The 25,245-nt window shown below is 34.6% G+C and overlaps 3 protein-coding genes and 1 long non-coding RNA gene across 5 annotated transcripts; 2 read left to right on the forward strand and 2 right to left on the reverse strand.

Annotated features, from left to right (window-relative positions):
• Nucleotides 1-32: 32 nt before the first annotated feature.
• Nucleotides 33-2,312, reverse strand: LOC146949038 (uncharacterized). Its single transcript, XR_015027125.1, has 2 exons — nucleotides 1,471-2,312; nucleotides 33-465 (listed from the first exon to the last, which is right to left on the reverse strand). It is a non-coding gene; the product is annotated as an uncharacterized LOC146949038 (long non-coding RNA).
• A 215-nt stretch (nucleotides 2,313-2,527) lies between these two features.
• Nucleotides 2,528-3,871, forward strand: LOC146949039 (pathogenesis-related thaumatin-like protein 3.5). The gene is made up of 2 exons (XM_085745149.1): nucleotides 2,528-2,696; nucleotides 2,956-3,871. The coding sequence occupies exons 1-2, from the start codon at nucleotides 2,618-2,620 to the stop codon at nucleotides 3,807-3,809; spliced, it is 933 nt and encodes a 310-aa protein (XP_085601275.1). The 5' UTR covers nucleotides 2,528-2,617; the 3' UTR covers nucleotides 3,810-3,871.
• Nucleotides 3,872-8,675: 4,804 nt separating this feature from the next.
• Nucleotides 8,676-10,178, reverse strand: LOC146949040 (uncharacterized). The gene is made up of 3 exons (XM_085748472.1): nucleotides 9,909-10,178; nucleotides 9,703-9,822; nucleotides 8,676-9,374 (listed from the first exon to the last, which is right to left on the reverse strand). Exons 1-3 carry the CDS (start codon nucleotides 10,176-10,178, stop codon nucleotides 8,676-8,678), a joined length of 1,089 nt encoding a protein of 362 aa, XP_085604598.1.
• Nucleotides 10,179-11,267: 1,089 nt separating this feature from the next.
• On the forward strand, nucleotides 11,268-20,832 carry LOC146949041 (cyclin-T1-5-like). 2 transcript variants are annotated; one of them, XM_085745143.1, is made up of 7 exons: nucleotides 11,268-11,525; nucleotides 12,773-13,088; nucleotides 13,371-13,452; nucleotides 15,437-15,571; nucleotides 18,739-18,914; nucleotides 18,999-19,178; nucleotides 19,395-20,832. In XM_085745143.1, the coding sequence occupies exons 2-6, from the start codon at nucleotides 12,862-12,864 to the stop codon at nucleotides 19,174-19,176; spliced, it is 798 nt and encodes a 265-aa protein (XP_085601269.1). In that variant the 5' UTR covers nucleotides 11,268-11,525; nucleotides 12,773-12,861; the 3' UTR covers nucleotides 19,177-19,178; nucleotides 19,395-20,832. The 2 variants fall into 2 exon arrangements, with proteins under 2 accessions (XP_085601269.1, XP_085601267.1); XM_085745141.1 differs by having other exon boundaries at nucleotides 18,999-19,150.
• The last annotated feature ends 4,413 nt before the right edge of the window (nucleotides 20,833-25,245 follow it).

Raw genomic sequence — 25,245 nt, forward strand, 5'->3', positions numbered from 1 at the left:
AAGAAATGCAATGATTAAGAGAAAGAGAATGGTTATTTTACCAAATTATCCTTATTAACTATTGGTTAGTTTTAAAAGTAATACTTTGGAAGTAGTGTACAGAGTATTAATTGGAGGGTACAATTGAAAAGAAAAAGTTATTATTGCATTGGAAACTGAAAGCGACACTCATTTTGAAACAAATTTTTTTGGCTAAAGCGACACTCATTTTGAAACGGAGGGAGTATATGGTACCTGCACAACAACAATTAGAAGATATGTTTTGCTTTCCTCTGTACAAATTAGGTTTCTATTGATCCAAACAAATATTACATGGTGAAAATGTCAAAACTACATAAACTCTATTTACAAAGTTAGTAAATATGAGAAACATGTCTCTCATAGGGAACTAGTTGTCATGCTCCAATGGTCAGAAGCTTCCTTCCTAATTGCGATGTTCGCAAGATTTTCCGACAGCTTCATTTCCTAAAGTAACATTTTCATCAGCAAAAGATGTATTCAAAACTATATCAATCATATACCATATTTTAAATATAAAGCAAAATTTTGAGTTTTTTTAGTTCATCTTCTGTATTTCACAAATAGGAAATAGTCGGCAAAATATTTAGACAGAGTGGCACTTTAGTTAGCCCAAAAATATAAGAAATGAAAATTTTGCAATGTACTAAGTTCAATATATGGCAAAAAAAAAAATATTCTTTCCTTCCTAATTAGTAAAGGATAATATTATGCTATGCCTAAGTGAAATTTGCATGATGTTCAAGGAGGGAGAGATTTTGAACATAGGATCTCAACAATTTGGTAATTCGTACGCTAGTGTATTGGTGATTTGGAAATTTAAGATTCTAACATGGTGTCGAAGTCCTTTTGGTTAATCTAAGTCATTGTTGGAAATTGGAATTAAAATTAGTAGCACAAATTGATGGATTCTGCATTCTGGCTCAAGATGCTGTCATGCTGCAGCAATGGCTGCATTTATCAGTTGGATAGAAGTTGTAGCAGTTCCATACAAGTTGCTGCAATATATATGGGGAGATGACTTGTAAATCTTGTACAAAGAGATCCATAAATCTATTTCACATTTTGACTAGACACTGGATATGCCACATAGAAAAATTAATTCCATAGAGGAACACATATTGATAAATGATTATGGTGGAAAAGTGCATTTAAAAATAATTTGAAATACCAACGACGACGGATTCTTCCCTTAAACAAAAAAAAACAAAAAAAACAAAAAAAACCTATAAGAATCATTGTTCTCAAGGTCGTGAGAACAATGAGTTACATTGGTGTTACTTCTACCTAAACAAAGGGAAGCGGATATGAGTTACATTTTGATACGTAGTTCATGTTATCTTTTGCGACCATTCTCTCTTCCCCATGTCTCTCTGACCAAACTCTTCTTCAAACAAATCGATTTGCGAAGCTATACATGCATCAATATTCATAAACACAACTATATATTACCTTTCTATGTTGCAGCAATGAAGGCACGAGCGCACAACCAGAAGTGAATATTAGATGCAACTTGTTCTGTTTTAGCATGGTGTAATAAACTTTTGTTTTCGAAACCATGATTTTACCTTCTTTTTTTTACTAAAAATGATGGAGTCTATCTCCTTTTTTTTTTCTTTATTGAAGCAATGTGGAGTCTATTTTGAACCTTGTTGTTGAGGTTCATATCAGGGTAACTTTTTTCTACAAAAACGGAACTTAAAATTTTGCTATGACTTCTACATTGAGTCTGTGGTAATTTTGTTATTGTTTTTAGGAAAAATCCTATAACTAGTGTTAAATATACTACTTTTGACTTTCTTGGCTAATGCATGGGGACACTGGTTATAATGACTTTTTTATAGTGAAGTTTTGTTTTGCTTTTTCACTTATTGCCACAGTCAAAATCGAAGAGTTATAAGGACGTTGTGACCTTTCGGTTTCTTGAAGTTTCTTTTGCCACCGTATAGCATCAACAATACTTTCGCCCTTTGCAAAAGTCTTCTAAAGTCCAAGGGTATTATTTATCAACAAAACGGGAGTATCATACATCATAATGAATGAGCATTTTTCTTTAATATAAAATGTTAAGGGGCTTGCTAACGAGTGTTTTGGGATACTTTTTAAGTATATTAAATTTTAAAAACTATTTATTCAAAAAGTTAAATATTACAAATTCTAATGTATTGAATATACAAATTTTCATAAATACTTATGCTCAGGGACATTCATTGTTATTTCTTAAATGTTAATAATTAGTCGATAAACTCTACCGTATTCAATTGTTTGTTTGCGTTTGAGCTCAGACCATCAACTCTTTATTCTTAAACTCAAATCAATTGAACTATCCAACTTTCTTTAATGTTGAGCATTTTTCTAATCAATTTTAATATGTTAAAAATTTTATACTATACATTTGTATGACTATTACATTTTAAACCGTTGTTACGGTACTTTACCTTTTCATAATCAGTTGAAGTCACAATTTTTTTTACACAAAAGCAGGACCAAAGAGGTAGAGACTCATTTTATATAAGGTAAGGAAAAGTATTGTGAATCTTTTACTTAAGCTTCCATCTTCATTTTCATTTTAATTTCATTCCACCTATCTCTCTCCAAAATGTACGTGAGCTTCCATCTGCTTAGGCCAACATCAGTTTTTTCATTTTTGTTAGTAACCCTTCATCTTTTATTACCAGGTAATTTTTTCCGACAGTAAGGTAATTTTTTTTTTTTGAAGGAAACAGTAAGGTAATTTTATTTTTTATAAACCATATGATCATTTTATAGTTACATTGCTAAACACAGAATTAAATTATTATTTTTTACTCAATTTTAATTAAATCATGTTGTTTCATGTCCATCTTGAAAGAAAACAAAACCAGAGTATAAAATGAAAGAGTGATTTTAACGTCTTTTGATACTTAGAAAGTTGAAATTAATAACATTGATTTGCAGGGGCCAATTCAGCGGTGTTCACACTAATTAACAAGTGCAACTATGCAGTGTGGCCAGCTGCTCTTACTACAAGCAAAAACGCAACTCTCCCAACCACCGGCTTAATTTTAAAGTCGGGAAAGACTTCCGCCGTTACAGCACCAGACACCTGGTCTGGCCACTTTTGGGGCCGGACTGATTGCAACATTGACTCTGTCACTGGAAAATTCTCATGTGTCACAGGCAACTGTGGGTCAGGGAAGTTAGCTTGTAATGGCAAGGGACCCGAACCGCCTACCACGCTGGCACAATTTAGTTTATCCAGTGAAGGTGGACTTGATTTTTACAACGTCAGCGTGGTAGACGGTTTCAACATTCCCATTTTGGTGGTTCCTGTTGGTGGTTCTGGCAAGAATTGTAGCAGCACCAGTTGTCCTGTAGATCTTAATAATGAGTGTCCCACGGATCTTAGGGTCTACAACAAAAGTAAAGTGGTGGCGTGCCACGGTGCTTGTTCTGCATTAAAATTGAAGCGTTTTTGTTGCGTTGGAAAATATTCATCTCCGGAAACTTGCGAGCTAAGTTCTTACTCTCTTGCGTTCAAGAGGGCTTGTCCTGATGCTTATAGCTATCCTTTTGATTATGGGACGAAAACATTTAGTTGTTCATCTGAAAGTTATGACATTATATTTTGTCCACTTTCCAAAAAGAAAACTCTTTTTAATACTCTATTTCGTCCTTTTGTAATATTGATATCAGTGAGTGTTGTAATTGGATTTGTGATAAAATGTTGTTGGTGTCCCGCACAAAAACAATATGTTGTTGACACAAATGTAATCGTAAGGCCTGCCCGGCCTATGCTGGTTTATTATTGAGAATCTTTACCAAGAACATTATAAAGATGAAAATCAGTTTTAGTTTAATACTGATTTGAGTATATTTGTTGTTGAGTTATAGTCAAATCAATCTTTCTTCTATTAGTAAAAAAGGAATAGTTTCATATTTGATTGAAAATATTATTGACATCTGAATTATCAATTGCTAAACTTATAAGTTAGAATTTTGAAATTTTGGGTTTTGTTAAAGTTGGGTTCTATGATTGATCAATTTCATAAATGCCTATAGTGGAAAAGTGCACGTCAAAATCACTTAGGGTGTGTTTGGTTTAGAAAAGAAGTTGTGAAGAGAGAAATAGGTGAGAGAGAGAGAGTGAGAAGAGAGAAATATGTGAGAAATAGAGTAGATTTGATGTGTTGTTTGGTATAAGAGAGATGAGAGAAATAGAAGAGAGAGAAGTGTTGATTATTTATAAAAGTACTAAGATACCCCTACATTAAAAAAATCCATTAAAATTATTTAATCTTTTATTCAAATTTATTTTCTTTAATTAAATTATTTATTTAAAATTTATATCAATTAAAAATTAATTATTTTTTTTTGTGTTAAATTAAATTCATTAGTTTAATTGAATTAAGTTAAATTAATTCTAGCTTTTATGTAATTTAATCAATTATTAGGTCAATTTTAAAAATTTACTTACTCACTGTATTCCGTACTACTCGACATATGGATATATTAGGAAAGCAACACTTTATCACCACTAATCACAGGTAAAAGACCCTTTATAGGCTACCATAACGAACTAACAGGTAAAAAAAAGGAAGAAAAAAACACTAATTCATAGGCTACCAAAACCATGAAACAATGGAGGGGCAAATATGGAAGTTTGAAAAAAATAACCCTTTCTTAGCTCTTTCTTCGCTCATGTGGAGAGATATAAAAACATGTGGGTCCCACATGTTTTAACTCTCTCTCCCCTATTTCTTTGGTCTCCCAAACAAGAGAAATAGCCAACTTCTCTTCTATTTCTCTCCCCTTAACTTCTCTCTCCCCTAATTCTCCTCTACCAAACACATAAACATAGAAGTTTAATAGTAATTTTGTTCTCGTGAGTGAGACACCGACTTGATTGGTGTTAGTTCTGGAAAAAACAAACAAAAGATAAAATGAGCTGAGTTTTTATAAACTTTTTTTCCTAAAAAAAATAACGGCTTTCAATTATATGTTGTCTCTCACTCATTAGAACGAGGAACAATGTGAGTTTCTACCTACAACACAAATCGGGAGTCGTCTGATCTACATTAGAATATGACAATATTCAATTGTAATTCTCCGGATACTATTTGTAGTAGTTCTCAACGTCTTGCATCAAAGAGACAAGATGGTTTCCTTATTTGAGTTTTTACGAGTGTTTGGATAATTTCCAACAATCTAATTAATAATTATATAACCATAATCTCCAAATCTCCTCCTATTTGCAAAGAAGTAATTCCAGAAACCCACGATGTTTTTTTCTTCCCAAATGTATCACAACCTCGTAATGTCTTAGGTGAGTCTTTGATCATAAAAGGTTTTACCGAATGTTAAATCCTAAGTCACAAATGTGATCATACAATATTTCTAAAACTATTACCATTTGCACTTTTATCTTAGATCAAATATCAAAATTTAGGGTTAATAGTCGTTCAACACACGAATTGATTTATACATTCGAAAACGTATAAAAAGCATCAAGAAAAAATAATAACTTAATAAAACGAAGTCTGATTGCAGAAAGAAGTAATCTACAATTACATGGTTCAAATAGCTTGAAAGAATTTCATCTACTTCACATAGTCGGAGAAACCTAGCTACTCATCATAAAATTAAACATAACTAATGTTTTTTGAAGAATTATACATTAATAGATGAAGAATTAGAAACCCCAGTCTTTTTTCCAAGCCCCAAATATTTTTGCTCTCACTCACAAAACTTAAGACCAGAAAGCCATCAAAACCTTCCATTTCTTGTACTTCCAGATGGTCTTTATAATAATTTTAGCAGATGTACTAAAAAGCATCGAATTAATAAAATATATAAGATTCGTCTTCATAGGGGTTATTTCAATTTTTGCCCCACAATGTCGTTATTATTATTTATGTGTTTGGATTTTATAGACCTTTGTCATGATTCTTCATTAATTTCATCATTCAACACACTTTAATGTAAAATTGTGTCATGATTATCCTGAATTTTCCAAATTCCCATTTTGGCGCTCTTCTGATCGTGGCTCGAAATCCTTGGATCACGCCACGATTTTGTGTGAATTGAAATCATCATTTTTTGCTTCAAAATCTTGTCGTGACTTCCATAAATCGTGGCACGATTAAAAAAACATCAAAAGTTGATTTTCTTAAATTCTTTAGCTCCAAGCTATCTATAACTGCTAAAAACTCAGTTAAAATACATAAAAACTAACTGAAAAACATCATATGACATTATGTCATAACCACCCCAAACGTGCATCATTCTTTATCATCAAGGAATTGACAGTAAAATAACAAGTTACTCACTAATGATAGCATCAAAAGTTCATCTTCTTAACTAATGTTTGATGAGCTAGCTTGCTTGACCAAACATCCAATTCTACAACTTCTTGCATAATATTGATAAAAGGGTTCCCACAGTCGACATGTAGTTCTGCCATATTATCATACGCTTGAAAGGTTTATAAATTATCAATCAAAGTAGTTCTGCCATATTATCATACGCTTGAAAAGTTTATAAATTGTCAATCAAAATCAATATTATAGTACACACATTTAAGGACTTTTAAGGGTTATAACGGGGTTTAGGCACACGTGGCATGTTTTTGGGAAAGTAGGTTTAATAGAACAAACATGTAGTTAAGCATTTTCTACTGTTTTGATAAAGTGACACCACACCCTACAAATCAATTAGAGTACTAGAGAACTAAAATGATGACAACAAATCATTGTATTCACAATATTTTGTCTCCAAAACTTTTTTTTCCTGCAAACCAATTTTAGAAGATTCAGTTTACATTTTCTATGTTTTTTTTTATTTGAGACATTTGTGATCTTCTTAGTTCATGTTCTTTAATACCTCCACCCAAACTTAAAATGTTGCTAGTTCCAGAAGCAACCTCAAACTTAAGATTCAGATTCATCAAACTTAAAATTTTGGGTTCATGAATTCCTAAAGTCTCTAGGCTTGTAACATGTTTGTCACCAAACACGGGGTATAACCTAAATGCTCAAATTGGCCTAAAAAAGGATAAATTAATATAAAAACCAGGTTATCTCAAAAGGCTCTAGGTAACAAACACTTTGTCTTAGTGTGTAAAAAACATAACCAATTAACTAGCAGAGAAAAATGACAAACTCTATAAACGACAATTGCATGGAAAACAGTTATAAGAAGAAAAAGTAAAAAAAATTATTGTTTTTGGTTCAAACCTCACAAGCTGATTTCTGAAAGTTGTGGCTACCTAAGAATCATGAAAGTCATACACTTCTCCCTTGAGTTGCAACTCAAGCCTCTACCTCCTTATAAACTTTTGAAGTACCGTTGACAAGATTTATTACCAAACTGAAAAAAGTCAAAAACAAACAAATTCATTAATAATAAACAAGTATATATGCATTGTAATGATAGGGAGTACAACTGAATCTCACAACAGACACATTGACAATGACAAATTATTGAAAAAGATTATCGTGGACATATATTTTTTTCCGTCCTATTTTTTATTGAAAATAAAAACCTGCAAAAAAACAAACATTAGATAAAGTATGGGCTGCCTCCTATCAAACGCTTTCTTTTACGCCCTTAATCTTGAGTCTTCAACCACTGTTAGCACGACAAATATGACAGAAAAAACACATCATCTTTCTTCTTCCTCTTGTATGGTATGAATTCCATGAACATCATACAAAGCAACAAGTTCTCACATGCTCCCTCTATTAAAATTTTAGAATTTAAGCTCTCCTACCATAGAGAATAATATGTATCCATTTGCACATATGGTCTCTTTAAACCTCGTTGGTTGATACTTCAGGTAGAGAGCAAAACTCTATCTTGTATATTTTCTTCCACCATAATAACATGACACTTAATCTCCATCTCAATCAACTTCTTCTCACATTCATATGTTATCTCATCAATTACAACACCAAACTTGAAACTTATCAAATGAGGCTTGATTTTCTCTTCATTCGTTATATGAGACCATTCACAATAACTATTATGATGACCTTCCCCACAAAAATCACATCTCAGATTTAATCTTGCGATTTTGTCATCTCAATGTGTTATCTTGTGAGATAGCAACTACTTTCCATACATCCGGATAATAATCTCTTTTGAATCAACTAGGCAAATCCCGTCTATCATTGCTACAAAATTTGGATACACTTTTTAGCAGCAAAGAACAATGAAATAAATGTGAAGAGCATAAATGAATAAATAAAAAATCAAATTTTTTCAATATATATATAAAAATATGAATGACAGAAATCTTAAAAAAAATAATGAAATTGTCTCGTTTAAATGATTCAACAGTCCCCGGCAACGACGCCAAAAAATGATATAATTTTAGCAAGTGTCCTAAAAACGCATCGAAGTAATAAAATTTATTAGATTTGCCTCCACATGGATTGTTTTAATTTCAACTTGGCAATATCGTTGTTATTAAAAATTTGTTAAAATGGGGGATTGCAGTGTATAATTTGTTTGGTAATTAAAATCATAAACTAAACATTTTTTTAAAGAAATATGCTTATAACATTTCATTAATAATAATATGTTTAATACATTTGGGTATATTAAAATAAGTAACGGGATCAGCTAGCTAGTAACGCGCCTTCTCCTGCAAGAGCATGCACAACCCCATTGGCTTGTCACCTAGCAAACTCCACCCTAAAGTTGGTAAAGAAAGAGCTAAATAGAGTACGACATGAGGAAATAATACACCCAAATTCAGAATAGTCTTCTAGAGTAGCATGAAAGGCATCACAAGTAAGCTTGGAGTCTTTATCAAAATTGACGTTGTCAAATTGCATATCGCTCAGCCACTGCAAGGCAGAATGGAGCCCTAAAACGTCACCAATGTCGTCTGAATAACGACAAGGGTAACTAACAACCTTGGCCAAAACAAATGTACCTTCGGAAACCCGAACGCAAATACCAATACCAGTGCGATTAAGATGAGATGAGAATGCAACATCAATATTACACTTGTACCTACCCGACAAAGGCCGCTGCCAATCGAAAGAGTTCACATGTGCTGAAGCAACTGCGGTCGAATTCCCCCCTCCAACAGGTTGTTGTGCTTGCTGCTGAGAAGTGAGATCAGCTATGGCGGGAACATTAGCAAGCTGCCAATCAACAGCCAAATGCTTAGCCCGCTCAACAACCGTGGCACAAACTTCCGTAACATCATCCCAAACTCTAAGATTATGGTGCTTCCAAAGACTCCAAAACAGTGATATCAGCCGTTGATTAAGTTTAGCAGACAAGGTTTCCAACAAACAATATAAATATAATATCAATTGCCGAAGTAGTAGATGACATATCATGCTGAATTGCTCCCCAAAGTCCTATCATTCGCCAAACATGAAAAACAAAAGGACAATCGAAAAAAATATGAGCAAGGTCTTCGTGGTTTGGTGGACAGCTGACACAATTAGTAGGACATTGAACACCTTTGTCAAGAAGGCGGACACGAGTCGGTAGGCAGCCCTGACACATATGCCAAACAAGATTCTTTATTTTAGGAGGAACCTTGAGCTTCCAGATCCCGAACCAAGATCCTAGGTGGCAGAGATGAGAAGACTCAACAAGCTCGTCAACACATAACCCATAAGCACTACGAACATAATACTGACCATGCCTTTCTGCTTTTCAAATAAGTCGGTCCTCTGGTACCTGAGCAAGAAGCGACGTTTGAAGAATCTTTTCAGCAATGTCAACACTGAAGACTTGACGAACTACCTTTTCGTTCCAACTCTTGTCGTAAAGATTCATCAAATTATTGATAGTAACATTCTAAACAAAGTGGGGGCCTGCAATATTGCGATCAATGTACTCCCCATTAGGCAACCACAGTTCATTCAAAATCGAAATAGATGTACCATAACCAACACTCCAACGAGCACCACCATGAACGATAAATCTATCGCGCAAAATACTCTGCCATACACAACTGGGATTGTGGCCAAGCTGAACTGTGAGATAGTTTCAAGATGAGGAATACCGCACTTTAAAAATACGGGAAACAGGGTATCAGGTTTCGAAAGAAACTTCAAACCCTGCTTACCAAGCATTGCTAAATTGAAAGCGGAAAGATCCTTGAAACCCATACCACCATGAACTTTAGGTGCTGATAACCTCTCCCAACTCATCTAATTAATACCTCGCTGTGTAGTTCTACCATGACCCCACCAGAAAGAATTCATCATCTTTTTGATGTTATTAATTAACATAGTCGGCAACTGAAAGATATTCATAACATACAACGGAATAGCCTATAGGACGGATTTGATCATAACCTCATGCCCTGCCTTAGATAAGCACTTACTGCTCCAAAAATTTATTTTCTGCCAAACACGGTTTTGATATAGGCAAATGTCGCATTTTGATCCCTACCCACCTTAAAAGGTAAGCCCAAATATTTACCGGTCCCCAACACTGCTTGAACCCCAAGAATGTCAATTAGGGTCTGTTTCAGGGGACCAGGAACATTACAACTACAATAAATTTTGTACTTAGAAAAACTAATAGCCTGACCAGAAGCTGACTTATACAAGGAAAATATTTTTCATAACAATTGTTTGTTCTTCATCAGCTTTGAAAAAAAGAAAACGGTCGTTTGCAAACAAAAGATGAGAGACAGGGGGCGCCCTACGACAAATTTTAGTACTTGTAATAACACTTCTCGCCTCCCATAAACTAAACACATATTAATATACAAAATGATAAGAAATTTATAGGAAATGTGATCATGTATTTTGAATCCTTCGTCTCTCATTGTCCGGTAAATACACTTATCTTCTACAATTACTCTCCTAATTTCACAATAAAATAACAAAATAGTTCTGATTAATCCTTTGGCTAAGAACCCTCTTCTAAAACTACAACACCCTAAACTCTTAGGTGAGTCCATAATCGTTGAATGTTTTATATGAACGTTAACATATATGTCATAACCTAATAGTCATCTATCCTTAGACTGACTCATTAGATTAACCAGAATTATTTGATCAAATTCAATAGTTAATATTATTAATTAATTGATACTGTATTTGAAATCATTTCATATAAAATAAAAATCAATATACAAAAAGCAATAACAACAAATAATTTCGAATAAAACTAACTTGGATTTATAAAGTTATTTTAATTTTTTTATTTTTAGGGGAGAACCAAAAGAGTTATTTTAATTTATTAAACAAAAGGAAATATATGAAAAATATCAGTGTATATGGTCGGTCATACGGCCAAGTCCGTTTCTTCTTTCTCCTCTCCTCTTCATTTCATTTCCACTGTAAACCCTAATTCCCTAAATTATCCCAATTCTTCTTCTCCTCCACCTTCTTCATCTCTCTCTCTCTCTCTACAATCTGTCGCATCGCATATTGTTCCCTGATTTCCGTTTCGTGTTCCCATTGCTCGCGCAGAAAATTCTTCTCTCTCTCGTCAAATTCCTCTCCGATACTAAAACCCAACTTCAATTTCGCTTTTTGCTTCAGGTAACGCTCTAAACGCTTTTTACTTCTGTAATTTTCAGCTTATTAAGTTGTTTTAATTTCAATTGAAGATTAATTAATTACTTTTCGCTTTCATGTTTCATTTATGTACTTTTTAACCCTCTTTAGTTTTATGAATTGATATGAACTTATATATTTTTTATTATTTTTTTAATTAATGATTTAAGAGTGGTATATGGAAGCATATTGCTATAGACATTTTTTTGGGTTATTAGGGTTGTTAAATTGTGGGTATTGATGTGAAGCTCTGTAGCAGCGACACGACACGACACTTGTGATAGAAGATGTTCGGTGTCCGTCATGTGCGACATTACACTGACACGTGTGATCATATATTGAATTATCATTTTCTCAAATTATTATCGATGTTGTTGGTGTCCGTGTCTATGCTTCATAGATGTGAATTTCCTTGTTGCATACAGGTTCATGTATATCGCTACATGATAGTGTTATAAGAGAGAATATATGATATTTGTGCTCATTTTATTAGTGAGAATAAATTGGCCAAATCTTAGATTAGACACGTTCATATAACAAATTATTGCCACTTGGGCCGTTCAAAAGAGCTTAATTGGACTTATTATATAATCACCTGCACAAGTGTTTGTGAATTGGAAGAGCTGATGAAAATTGGTTATGATATGTCTACTAAGTTACTAACAAGCAGTTTTGAGCTTATTTTCATAAGCATTGCAGAGTAGCTTATTAAAAGAACTTATACAGATCTTATGTGATGCATATTATAATAGCTTATTAAATTTCCAATATTTATTGGTGCCCATGATATGTCTACAATATGAATTTCACTTCTTTAATTTTCAGCTTGTTAAGTTGTTTGGTCTTATTACATAATCACTTTCACAAGTGTTTGAAAATTGGAAGAAGTAATGAAAATAGGTTATGATGTGTGTACTAGTGGTTTTGAGCTTAGTTTCATAAGCATCGCAAATAGTGTAGTAAAAGAACTTATACATATATTATGTTATGTTTTGTTGTCCCATAAGGTCTTCGATGGTTGAAATACCTTTTTTTAAGTTTTTATATGAAAAAGTAATAATTAAATAAGTGCTTAATTAAGCTGTTTCCTTTTTCTAAACCCCTAGTGTACATTCAATTATTTATATATCATAATGAAAAGTACCTTGATGACATAATTGATGATTATACTATTTATCTTGCACATTAGTGATTTGTGTACTTTGTTTCTCATTAGTGTATTTATTGTACAGGGAACAATTGAATATTAGAGTCGCGATTATTACATTGTGAAATTTGTATACATATACATCAAAACTAAGTTTAATCAGCACTTCAACTCATGGCTGGATTGTTGCTTGGTGATGCCTCTCATCAAGGAGCACATCCAGTTGGTTCTCAAAGATACTCTGAAGAGAAGCCAGAGGATGGATCAAGATGGTATTTCTCTAGAAAGGAGATTGAAGAAAATTCTCCATCCCAAGGAGATGGTATTGATTTGAAGAAAGAAACTTACCTGCGCAAATCATACTGTACATTTCTGCAAGATTTAGGCATGAGGCTTAAAGTGTGAGTCTTTATTAGTAGCCTTAGATAACTATCTTTACAGCAAACCTGTTGGTTTCTCTTTGTCGGCAGCTTATTTTTTAAAATGGTACAGAAAGAATGTAAGGTTGTTTTATATGTGATTTGTTTCTTTATTTGAGCTCATTATATTTATAACTTATATTGCTAGAGATTTAGGGATTTTTTTTTTTTTTTTTGTTTCTTATCATATTAAAATTACTAATAAATGGTGATGAAGTTACTTCCCTTTGTTTATCCTGATGTTGATATTTAAATCTGATGCAGACCTCAAGTAACTATTGCAACAGCAATAATCTTTTGTCATAGATTCTTTCTTCGGCAGTCCCATGCAAAGAATGACAGAAGGGTGAGTCTGTATTTTGTTATAATATATTCTCACATTTTATGGTGATGATTGTTATCTCATTGAAGTGTAAATAAATTTATGCTTATCAATTTTTTTTTTTACTGAATAATTAATATAGACTGTTGGGTAAATTATAAATACATATTTTGTTTGTTTTGACAACACCTGTGCACTATCTTTTATTTATGCGGGGCGGGATATTGTGGTTAGTCAATAAGATACGAGAGTGTAGACATTATTGTATTCTTGGAAATTTATAAGAAAAAACATAAAGGGATAGAATTCTTCAGTTATTTATATCTCCAAGCTGTTAAAAATAAAACAAATGGCTTATTGTTGAAGACTGGTTTATTTACTTTATGTCCTATACTTATTGTAGTGCATATATCTAGCTATGACACTGAAAAACTGGTGCACTATTTTATCGTATGAAGCATGGATATAAACCAGAACAGCGGATACAATCACACGTAGACAATGCTAATGTCAAAATGTAGGATACCGACACATAACTACACATGATCAAAAAGAGGTGAAATTTAGCGATTCACATAATTTCACAGAATCATAGTTAGAAGCCAAATTATTCTAACTAAAAAGACATAGCCAAACAAAATATATAAATATCCAGTAAGATATCCCATTCGACAGGAGCCGTGTACGAGGTAAAGGGACTGTGAAATGGAAGGGTGTATGTTATACAATAATTGACATAATATTGGCAAACGAGTTGGCCTATTTATTGGAAGTTTTGTTACCAGCAGTTGAATATAGTGATTGTGGCAATCAGCCAATTTTTTGTTTAGTGTTTAGCTTGTTTTTATATTGGTGTTGGACTTGCTTATTTGTCCAAAAAAAGTATTAGATGCTTATTGCAAATTCTGAAAATTATCACATTAAATGCATAATACTACATTGTCGTGAGAATGTCATATTATCTTTTCTTCCGTCCTCCAACTTACTGGGTTGTTATACACCCTAGGCCTAGTGAATTAATCCTACCCCACCTTATGATTTTGAACGAAGTTGTAAAAACTGTGCAATTTACTGATCCTGTGCACATAAAATCACAAGAGTAATGATAGTTGTACAACCATTTTGTGACAACTTTTGGGACAACCTTCTATCTTCTTAATGGACAAAAACAATAGAGAGAGGGAGTTGTCCCAAAATAGTTGTTTAATATCATTTCTCACATCACAATGTGGCTTGGTTGATCAGATTAGGATTCCAGTGACAACTCAAACTCGTGAGATCATCGAGCTTCACGGGCTGGGTTATTGCAGTTATCATCATTCCACTGATAGAATAGCAATATCATATTTTGTTTTATACTTTTCTACTACTTCCATCATCTTGGTCTGTAGGCACCAATCATTGGAGTGTGATATGATAACTATTTAGCTCTTTTACTTTTAGGTATTAAAACTACACACCATATACTATTTAGTATGATTAATTTTATTCCCTGGTATGTATAATAGGTAAGGATATTATTATTTATGAGTGACACTTAATGACTTTTTTTAAGGTTCGATTAATGACTTTCCTTATAATATGATTATTGTTAGCAAAACATAAATTGAATTTGTAGAATTGTTTTATGTTGGTCATCAGCCCACTTCATACCTTGTCAGCTGTTTGAGTTTTTGTTCTGCTAATTAGAATATTTAGTTTTATGCTTTTGTTGTATTGTTTTGAACGAAAATTTTTATGGCATCTTATTTTTGTTTGTATTGTATTCCTTTTTCTTCATTTGGAAAACTTATGGATCTAAGGTCATCTTTATCTTCTATCTGTTAGGCTTTCCTATTTTTCAGCATTTATTTGAGTCTGTGGACATGTACCTTGATGTGTGATATATGTCGGAGTGCATAGTCATTAATAATTTTTTTGTTTTCACGTGATGCATGGTCAATGATATGTAGGGTGAAATATTAAGTTGGAGACATGGTGATAATTAATAACTTACAATGTTTTGCAGACCATTGCAACAGTGTGCATGTTTCTAGCTGGCAAAGTTGAAGAAACTCCTCGGCCATTGAAAGATGTGATTATGGTTTCTTACGAAATTATAAATAAGAAGGATCCAACAGCAGTTCAGAGAATCAAACAGAAGGTATGCCATTTAATATATCCTAATGTTACAAACCCACAATTAAGAATTGAAGAATAGGAAGGAAGAAAGAAATAGGGTGAATATGTGATGAGGATTTCGCTCCTCTAATGAGGGGTTAATTTAGAGGTTAAAGGTTGAATTGCAGAATTGTAACCGCAATCAATGGTCTGGATTTAAACAACTTCGTAATTTGTTATCCATGTGCATGCACTAATTAGTAATTACAATCTCTAAGTGTTGTCTTTTTCAATCAGCGGTTATTATTGTACGCTGTACTCTATCCTCGAAAATTGCAACCCCCCCCCCCTCCCTCTCTCTCATTTTAGAGTAGACAAATTCAAAATCTGACATCCAAAGAGAGATTTTATACTCCCTCCACAAATGATTCTCCTTTTGTCTTACACACTACTTTATTATATAAAATCTTCATTTTCTATCCTCATTCCCCCATTTTTGAAGTTGGTATCCTGTCTAACTAACTTCTCTATTTTATCTTATCTAATATCTCAACTAACTGAATTTTCTAATTGTTCCCTTGCTGCTATCCTAATGCCACCCCTTCAAAATTCATCTCACCTGAAGGTGGAAATTAGGGAGTCCTGCTGGTCATCTCCCCATCATGCTTCACACCTTGACTCTTGATAGAGCCTCAGCCCAAATAAGGATTTGATTGAGCAAGTGTCCAGTGGTCCTAAGGTGTGGAAGTTTTACACCATTTGAGAGAGAGAAAGGGAGAGTGGGGGAAGAATGAAGTGAGGTGATGTGTGAAATGCTGCACTAGCATAAAGAGAGTAATCTTAGAAATCGTGGTTGGGCCTAACACAACCCCACAAAACTGGCTTGTGAGGTGAGGATTGCCCCCACTTATAAACACATTGTCAGGCCGTCTCCTATCCGATGTGGGACTCTTAACACACCCCCTCACGACCAGCACTATTGGGCTTGGTTCGTGGACATAATGGTGTGTGGCCCGATAGCGGAAACCTGATAGCAGATGGCCCAATGGATCTTGAAGAGGCTCTGATACCATCTTAGAAATCGTGGTTGGGCCTAACACAACCCCACAAAACCGGCTTGTGAGGTGAGGATTGGCCCCACTTATAAACACATTGTCAGGCCGTCTCCTATCCGATGTGGGACTCTTAACAAGTAAAATAGGGAATCATGAGGGGAATTCAGTTATCATATATAATCAGAAGAGGTGTGAGGAAAAAGGTAGCTTTTGGCATTCATTTGAGAAGATAATGTTTTATTGTCTGCACCTGAAATGTTTTCAGCACTAGCAATCTAGCCTAACCTTCTTCACCCATGATCTGTACTTTTTGTTGCCCTTTGTGCTGCTGCTACTGCCTCGTTCCTGTTATTCAACTTGTGCATGCTTGGACAGAGGAACCCCCATCCCTTCCGGGTTTCTTAATCTACTACACTCTCCTGTGTCTGGCATGTAAGAATCTGTTCGATGTTGTCTACTGTGGCAACATTCTTCTTGTCTTTGTAGAGATGAATGCTGTGTTCACAGGCCACCTTCTCGAGAAATTTTATTTATATTTCTGAAGTTTCATTACTTGACTATTCAACTCCATGGCTGAACATAAAAGCTAAGAATTCTCATCCAAGGGTTTCCCTTTCTCACACAAACTATCAAATTTTCTTAATCTTCTCTCTATCTCTCTCTCTCTCTCTCTCTCTCTCTCTCTCTCTCGATTTCTCTCATTTATCTAGTTGTTATGCCACCTGGTTTACCAAGTAACTAACTTAACTTTCTGTCCCTAACTAATATCTAGGAATGAACAAAGTGACCAGTTACAGGGCCCTAAGCACAACCATATCCAAACCATTTTTTTAAATCAGCAATTTGCAAAAACAAATTAATTGGCTCATTTCGTTTTCATAGATGGGTTGTCTGATTTAGTAAACCTGACTAGTGAAGTTGAGGTCCATATCCGAACTTGGTTGTCTGATTTTCAGTCTCTCTTGCTACTTTATGTTCCCCCGGTTCCATTATTCTTGTTGAATTGCAGTACTCTCCTTGCAGTCAGAAATCAAAATTACAAACCCTTGTCCTAATTTAATCTCAATCTGCGGTCAAGATTTTATTCACTCTAGATTCATTCACCCATTCCCATATACCTTGGCACCTTCAGATTTTGCGACACCAAGTCCAGCAGCAGTACAAGTAGCATTCCTCCATCCTTTTTGTTTTGCAACAAACTTTACAGGAAGAGGCTGGATTACTACTAGTTATGGGCTGAAACAAGGGATGGCTTTTCTGATTCCTTAATTTGAATGGAGGACCCTGGGGTGTATAATTCTGACGTGTGAGATACAATACAAAGATGCAACGAGAAAAACAAGACCGTTTTTTGAGGTACTGGGAGGATTGATGAAACTGAATTGGAAATCAAATCCTGGACAAAACTGGTTTTGAAATCGAATATGGGACCGGTTTCAGGGGGGTATGTGATTTGGTTTTGAAATCCAATCTTGATAAATGGTTAATAATTGGATATGATTAGGTTTTTGGAAAAAAAAACTATCCATCAACGGCTATTAACATCTCTTTTTCTATTATCAAGCAATCTCTACTTCCTGTGTTGAACTTGAACTACCTGTTGATATACTACATTCTATGCAGTGGTTTGATTTAGGTGCTGTGATAAATATCTTTTTGAATTAACTTCCACCTTACATCCATTATAGTGGAAAAATTTGCATTTCTGTCATGTAAAATATTTGACCCTGCTGCCAGGAGGCTAATGCATGCAAAAAATGATTTGCAAGTTATATCTAGATTTAGTTTACAACAACAACAACAACAACAACCAAGCCTTATCCCACTAAGTGGGGTCGGCTATATCTAGATTTAGTTTAACCTTTTTTTTTGTTTGTTTGTTTAACCAACAGTGATTTTCTTTCAAAATCAATTCTTTTTGAAGTTTTTCGTTTTCTTCCTACATCAAGTAATATAAATTTTTCACATGCAATTAAATTTTTTTTTAGTTGCAAAAATGTACCACAAAATTCATCTGGGTTAATTTTGATCTTTTTTTCTTTCTTTTTGGTGTTTGTTTAACCAAAGTGTATTTCTTTTGAGTTTTCATTTTCTTCGTGCCTCTTGTAATATAAATTTTTCTCATGCAATTTTTTCACGTGCTAAAATGAAACAGGAAGTGTATGAGCAGCAGAAGGAATTAATTCTACTTGCAGAGAGGGTTGTTCTTGCAACTCTTGGTTTTGATCTTAATGTTCACCATCCTTATAAACCTCTTGTTGAGGCAATAAAGAAATTCAAAGTTGCTCAAAACGCCCTTGCTCAAGTTGCTTGGAATTTTGTAAATGATGGGTAAGAATTGTATGATGATTACACCATTTTTATTACGTCCGCCTTTGAATTTCCTTTCCTGAAATTTGGGTGCCACATGCGCAGACTTCGGACATCTCTTTGCTTGCAATTTAAGCCCCATCACATTGCAGCTGGAGCCATATTCCTTGCTGCCAAGTTTCTAAAGGTGAAGCTCCCATCGGATGGGGAGAAGGTCTGGTGGCAAGAGTTTGATGTCACCCCACGCCAATTGGAGGGTCGGTGTCTTTTTTTTCGATACTAGTGGTATAAAGAAATGAGAAACAAAAGTACCAACTCATCATTATTTCTCTTTTTCTGTTTTCTAGTTCCTGTTGCATATTTCCCTCTATTTGGAGTGTGGTGATATCTTAGTATTCTATTGAAGTAGATTAGTATAATCATGCCAACATTGAGTATAACAGTTATTTATACTTTCTTTTTATCTCAATGCTATACCTAATGTGTACCTACTTTTTGCAGAAGTGAGTAACCAAATGCTCGAGCTGTATGAACAAAATCGAATGCCGCCTTCCAATGATGCTGAAGGAACTACTGGAGGTGCAACTTCCAATCATCGGACCACTGTAAAAGCTCCAACTAGTAATGATGAAACTGCACCCGCAAACAGTAATTCCCAGACCGGAGGCATAAGTTCAAGACTTGAAGCATCAAAGCCTGCATCTTCGAAGACTGCTTTTGATTCATCTGCCGCCAATCAGGTTGGGCGTCCCGTCTCTAATCCTGGCAGAAGTAGTGATTATGGGTCCACAGAAATAAAGCACAGGGTGGTAGATGATGTCAAAGGCAATCAACATCCTGAGCATGAACCTCTTCCATATAAAGACAACTTACAGCATGTACAAGATGTGATGAGATCTCGGTCTGATAATGGTCAAAAAGAGCACGAAAACAATACTCTTAGAATTGAAACTAAAGAACATTCTGAATCAAAAGATAAACATAACAGCAGAAACCCAGATCATAAGGATGGTAGTATGCTTAGCCGGCCTCCTCAGGAAGCTATTAAAAAAATCAATACAGACAAGGTAAAGGCTGCATTGGAAAAACGAAGGAAAGCAGCTGGTCATCTAACCAAAAAAACAGATTTCATGGATGACGATGATCTCATTGAGAGGGAACTGGAAGATGGAATAGAATTGGCTCCTCCTCAGAGTGAGAAGAGTAAGCAAGATAGAAGGCAAAGCTGGTCGAAGCTCTCAGCAGATAAAGCAGATTATGAAAACTTACATGGGAGACACCAAGATCATGCAGACGAGCAACCTCATGGGGTAAAGGGTCTGCCATCACGTGGACCAGATCCAAGTGCTGTGGAAGAAGGTGAGGTGGCAGCTTTTGACGACATAAGTGCAGGGCTTCCATCACCCAAGTCAAGCAGTCGCAAGAGGAAAGCAGGGAGCTCACCTGATAGAGCGGTGGAGGGGAAGCAGCGACATAATCATGGCCCTGGACCTCACCACAATAATCATTCTGATTATGTTGAAGATCGGAGCAAGGTAAGCAGGTTAAGCCATACCGAGAGAGACAGCAAAAGGCATGCTCAGGAAAATCATGTTTGAACATGGATAAGTTATTATTCCGAGATATTTTCTGGTCATAACCTCCTTAGCTGCCAATGAATCTCTCTGATAGAGGAATTTTAAGTGTTTTAAGGACATGAAAACAAATTGAATTTGGTTGGAAGGACTAATGTCATTTCCTTAATTTATGGGCATTTGGGAAAAACTGTATCATAGAAGTTAAGTGTTATAATATATATTATTGCAAAACTTGTATTGGATGGCCCAATTTCCCAACATGATCCATGTTTTTGATGATTATTACCCCTGTGAAATAATGGTAGTTACGATGATCATAAACTCTGAGCAAACCAAAAGGGAAGATTGTTGTTGTTCTGTACTATGTTCAGGAGTTTGAAGTGCTTTTCTAATGTCTAGTATATTTATGCCCTGGGAACACATTTATGCTGTGGCAGATATGAAATTTGTGTTTGCCGCAACAGTTTTTAATTTGTTTTTTTTTTTGGCTTAATGTGCTTTTGATCCCACTATTTTAATCCCCCTGTTTTATTTTTTTTGGGTTTTTTTTAATCCCCACCAATTCTAGTGATTTGTCATGCGGTGACGTGACAGTGTGTTGGCTAATTAAGTTTTCATGTCATTAACAGAAATAATTAGTTAAATACAAAATGTAAAAACTAATTCCCTAAAAAATAGTGTAAAAACTAATTGATTAGTAATTAAAAAAACAAAAATTGAATTAAATTTATAATAAGAAAGGTTTGTTAACATCAACCCTAATTTCTAAAATCCGTAATTTCTTCGTTCTCCATCTACTTTTCCTTTTAAAAACCTGATTCATGGAGAATGGGGCAGCCAAATAAAAGCTTAGAGAGATTTTCATAATATTTGAAAGTGATAAAACGCAAGTTAAGGACTTTGAGCAAGGGAAGATCAACTTTTTTTTTTTTTAAGGAACGTATGAAGATTTTATCAAACGTTATGTTTTTCAATGTGAGGACCGACATGGTTTTGGTAGTGAAAACGGAAGAAGACAAAGAATCTTGGGGTGGTGGGGTTTAGCATGGAAAACAGCTAGCCTTTCCGATGCTAAACCCCACCACCCCACTTCTCAATATGTGACACGTGACCTCAAACCTTCAAACACTTTACCTCTTTCAAACCAATTTGGTATAAAACCTGTTTAAAATAAAAATAACAGGAACTTATTCATTGAAACCCATATTAACATGTTAGCTCATATGATTTTTTTAATTAAAAGTTAAATATTTATCTTCATGTGTTTTTCAAAGGAATCTTCATCTTCACCAATTTTCTTTCTACAAGCTCAGATCTAGAAAACTACAAGTAGAAAATTTCCAAATCTGGAAAATCACGGCAACAACAATTACCACATCCTTTCTTAAATAAACATATCAAGTCTATATAAAGTCACTTATATTTCTACTCACGCTATCATTCTGTTACATAGAAAATTCAACAATGTATGATCTGAACTGTCCTTCACCCTACAAAGTACTTGACATAATTCAACAATGTAAAACACATAATTAAAGGTCACAAATCAGCTAAACTATCTTCTTCATCTAGTTCCTCCAAGAGAGCCTTGATTTCTTTGTATTTCCTAGGTCAGATCAAACTTTTCCGAACATCTTCGAAATATCTGACCAATGAAGCGTCCAAATCGATTGGTCTTTTAGTACCATACTGACCAAATATCGAGAACATAGCCTCACGTCGTCATCGTTCTTAAACTTCATTTGATTGAACTGCACTCTTCCAGCTGAGTCGGTCGATGGACGTCGATAATCAACATTGTCCACTCTCCTTGTGTCTCTATGGTTGAGTTGATGGTTGATTTGGTAAAGCATATCCTTCAACTCGAACAATGTGATATCATTATGAACCCTGAACATATGTGGATTTTCCCCATTGTAGTAAACTACAAATAGTTTGGTGTTCAGATCAGTGGCTGAAGTGTCCATGATTATTTGGTGTGGTTTACAAGAAGATAAAAGAAGCACACCAATTTATAGAAGTTTTTGTGCGTCGTAGACCACATAAATTGTCGGTGCAATGTGGACCATATGAAAATCCAGTACTTGACTGGTTCAGATTATATAATCTGAATTGTCCCTCATCCAATAAATTACGAGTTTTAACATAGTAACAAGTTCAGACAATTTAATCCGAACATTTTTGGGATAGTTTCAGAATATATAATCTGAATCACCACACAAACTAGACGGTGGCTTGGTCAGCAAGAATGACTCATTGAACACTTATTTTTAGGTTGGTCGGGAGGAATTGAATAGTCAGGTAGACTTGAAAACATTTTTTTAACCATGCATTGATGGACCATTACACTATATTCATTCATGCTTAAAAAATCCCCCTATAAATACCCATTAATCATTCACAAATTCTCATTCCATCTAACATTCTCTCCTCCTATTTTCTTCTACAATGTGCTTCCATCGTTGACCTTTCATACAAGGTTACTCTAGTATTTTAGAGATTTTCTAAATGGTCAAAGAACATGATGCAACTATGTTGGTTGGAACTATTTGTTTGAGTGTAAGGTTGATGTGTCTTGGTGTAAGGTTGATCATCAAAGTCTCATTCTCCCTAAAGAGGAAACAAACTTTACCACAACCTCCTTCCCCCTCCATCTTCTTGCACCACATGTTTAGCATGAAGTGTTTATTAATTTTGTGTAATAAGCTTCAATGTTAATATACTATGAAATATATGATCTGTTAATGAAATGAGAGTTTTATTATGTTTTTCTCTTTTAATTTTTTTAATTTTCAATCATGTGTTCTTAATATTTTATATGTCGATGTTGTTCTGCAATTCTAAGCAATAGAAGGTTTTAGATTATTTAATCCGAAACATGATTCAAATTATAAAAGCAAAGCAAAGAGTATTTTCGAAAAAAAGTAGGGCGCGTGAGTAACACAAAGGGGGAAGGGGAAGTAATCCCATAAGTTGTTCCACATATTCTTCGACCTTTGAAATCCCTTTCATTCTCTTGAAGAATTCATTGCTTTCAACTAGAGGATAATACAAAAAGACTCTATAGTTGTACCCTTTCAATGTCACCATTGATTGTCTACTCCTAGTCCCACTAGTAGAATACTCCACCTTAAGCTGAGCTTTCTCCACCTCAACTTCTAAATGCATACATCGACTGTGCCTTTTACCTTGTAGCCTCCTTCTCTCAAGATGACCATGAGTATTCCTACCTTTCCTCTCCAGATTGATCTTTAGAGTAGTCTTTCCTGCACCTCTCCAGAATGATCATGAATGTTTAACTTCTCTCCAAATGAGCAAGGCCATTGAGAATACACATCACCGCCACGAGTTCACCTTCATGACTTCCTTTCTCAACATTTTATCTTTGAGGTAATAGATAATGACATTCATTACTTTTTCCATCATCTCGGTCTTCTATGATTTTGCTAGGTTGTCTGGCATTTCTGCGTCACCCTTCAATATTTTCATACGCTTTCAATGAGTCAAGCTTTGCTTCCATCTCCAAGATGTTAACTTTGGCCCACTTGAAAAAAAACTACACCCCTTGCCCCATGTTAGGAATAAATTGTTGTGAATTCGTAAACTAAATGACATCAATAAACCTAGATGTGTGGAGAAATTATCAATGCAAACCAACAAGCAAACAATCCAAGCAACAACAAACAACCAATTGTAAACCAAAATTCCGATCAAAACTAACAACAACAACATAAAGAAAGTAGCGAGTAGAGGAACAACATACCAATAATTTGTTTACCCATGTTTCGTCTAACCTTGACATACATGGGGAGAAGAGAGTATCTCTTCAACCCACTATCAAAGAGTCATTACAAAGAGATACAAAGAGTTATAAAAAATTAGATTCCACAATCTCTCCACGAGCAAATTTAATTTCTACCGTTTTTTACTCCATTCCCTTGATCAAGAGAGTTACAAAAGTGACTAAGAAATTTACTCCCAATATTATCAAAGAACATCAACTAAATTTCTCCCATTTACCCTTTTACAACCACTCAATAATTTTCACTATCCAAGGCGTTTCTAATGTTTGACTAATGTCTCTAATGCCTAAAATCTCTCTCCAAAAGGAATCTACCATTTACCAAGAGTCACCTCTTTTGGTTCCCCAAGGTTCAATTTTTTTCTAGCATTTTGAATCTCTCCCAAAGACCCCCAATTCTTAGCTTCGAATGTTCTTAAAAGTTTCCTCCTTTGATTTCACGAGATTCACCACTAAAGGAGTGAAAAAATGGAATTCATCGTCAACTCTACTATCCTTGGCGCAATGCGATTCTGTCTGCATGCCTAGCGTATGTACAGTAACAGGCCTTGCGTGTGCCTCCATGCGATGAAAATCCTTAAGAAAAAATGTCAATTTGATCCATCCTCACCAATGTTTCACATACATCTTTGAAAGTTGAGTGTCATCTACATTCACATTCCAACTTTGAAGGGGGAACGTTAAAAGAAAAAAATCTACCTAGAAAATCAACATTCACTTGTAATTATAGGATACTAGTAATGTCATAATTGTAACCGTCAAATAGTTCAAATTGTTTTAAAGTTGTACAACATTATTGTACAAACATAAGATATACAACAGTACATTTGTGTAAAAGGAGTACTAGTCAAACCCGTGAACACAAAGACACCAAGAACAAATTAAAACAAAAGTGTATCTTCTTTGTGTGATTGGGGTTTCTTATAGGAGCTTGCATAACACGAAACAAAGAAGAAAACCCCTTTAGTCCTTC

Source organism: Medicago sativa, chromosome 2, assembly GCF_051527215.1.
Source record: "Medicago sativa cultivar Bolivia chromosome 2, Bolivia_mono, whole genome shotgun sequence".
Lineage (NCBI taxonomy): Eukaryota > Viridiplantae > Streptophyta > Magnoliopsida > Fabales > Fabaceae > Medicago > Medicago sativa.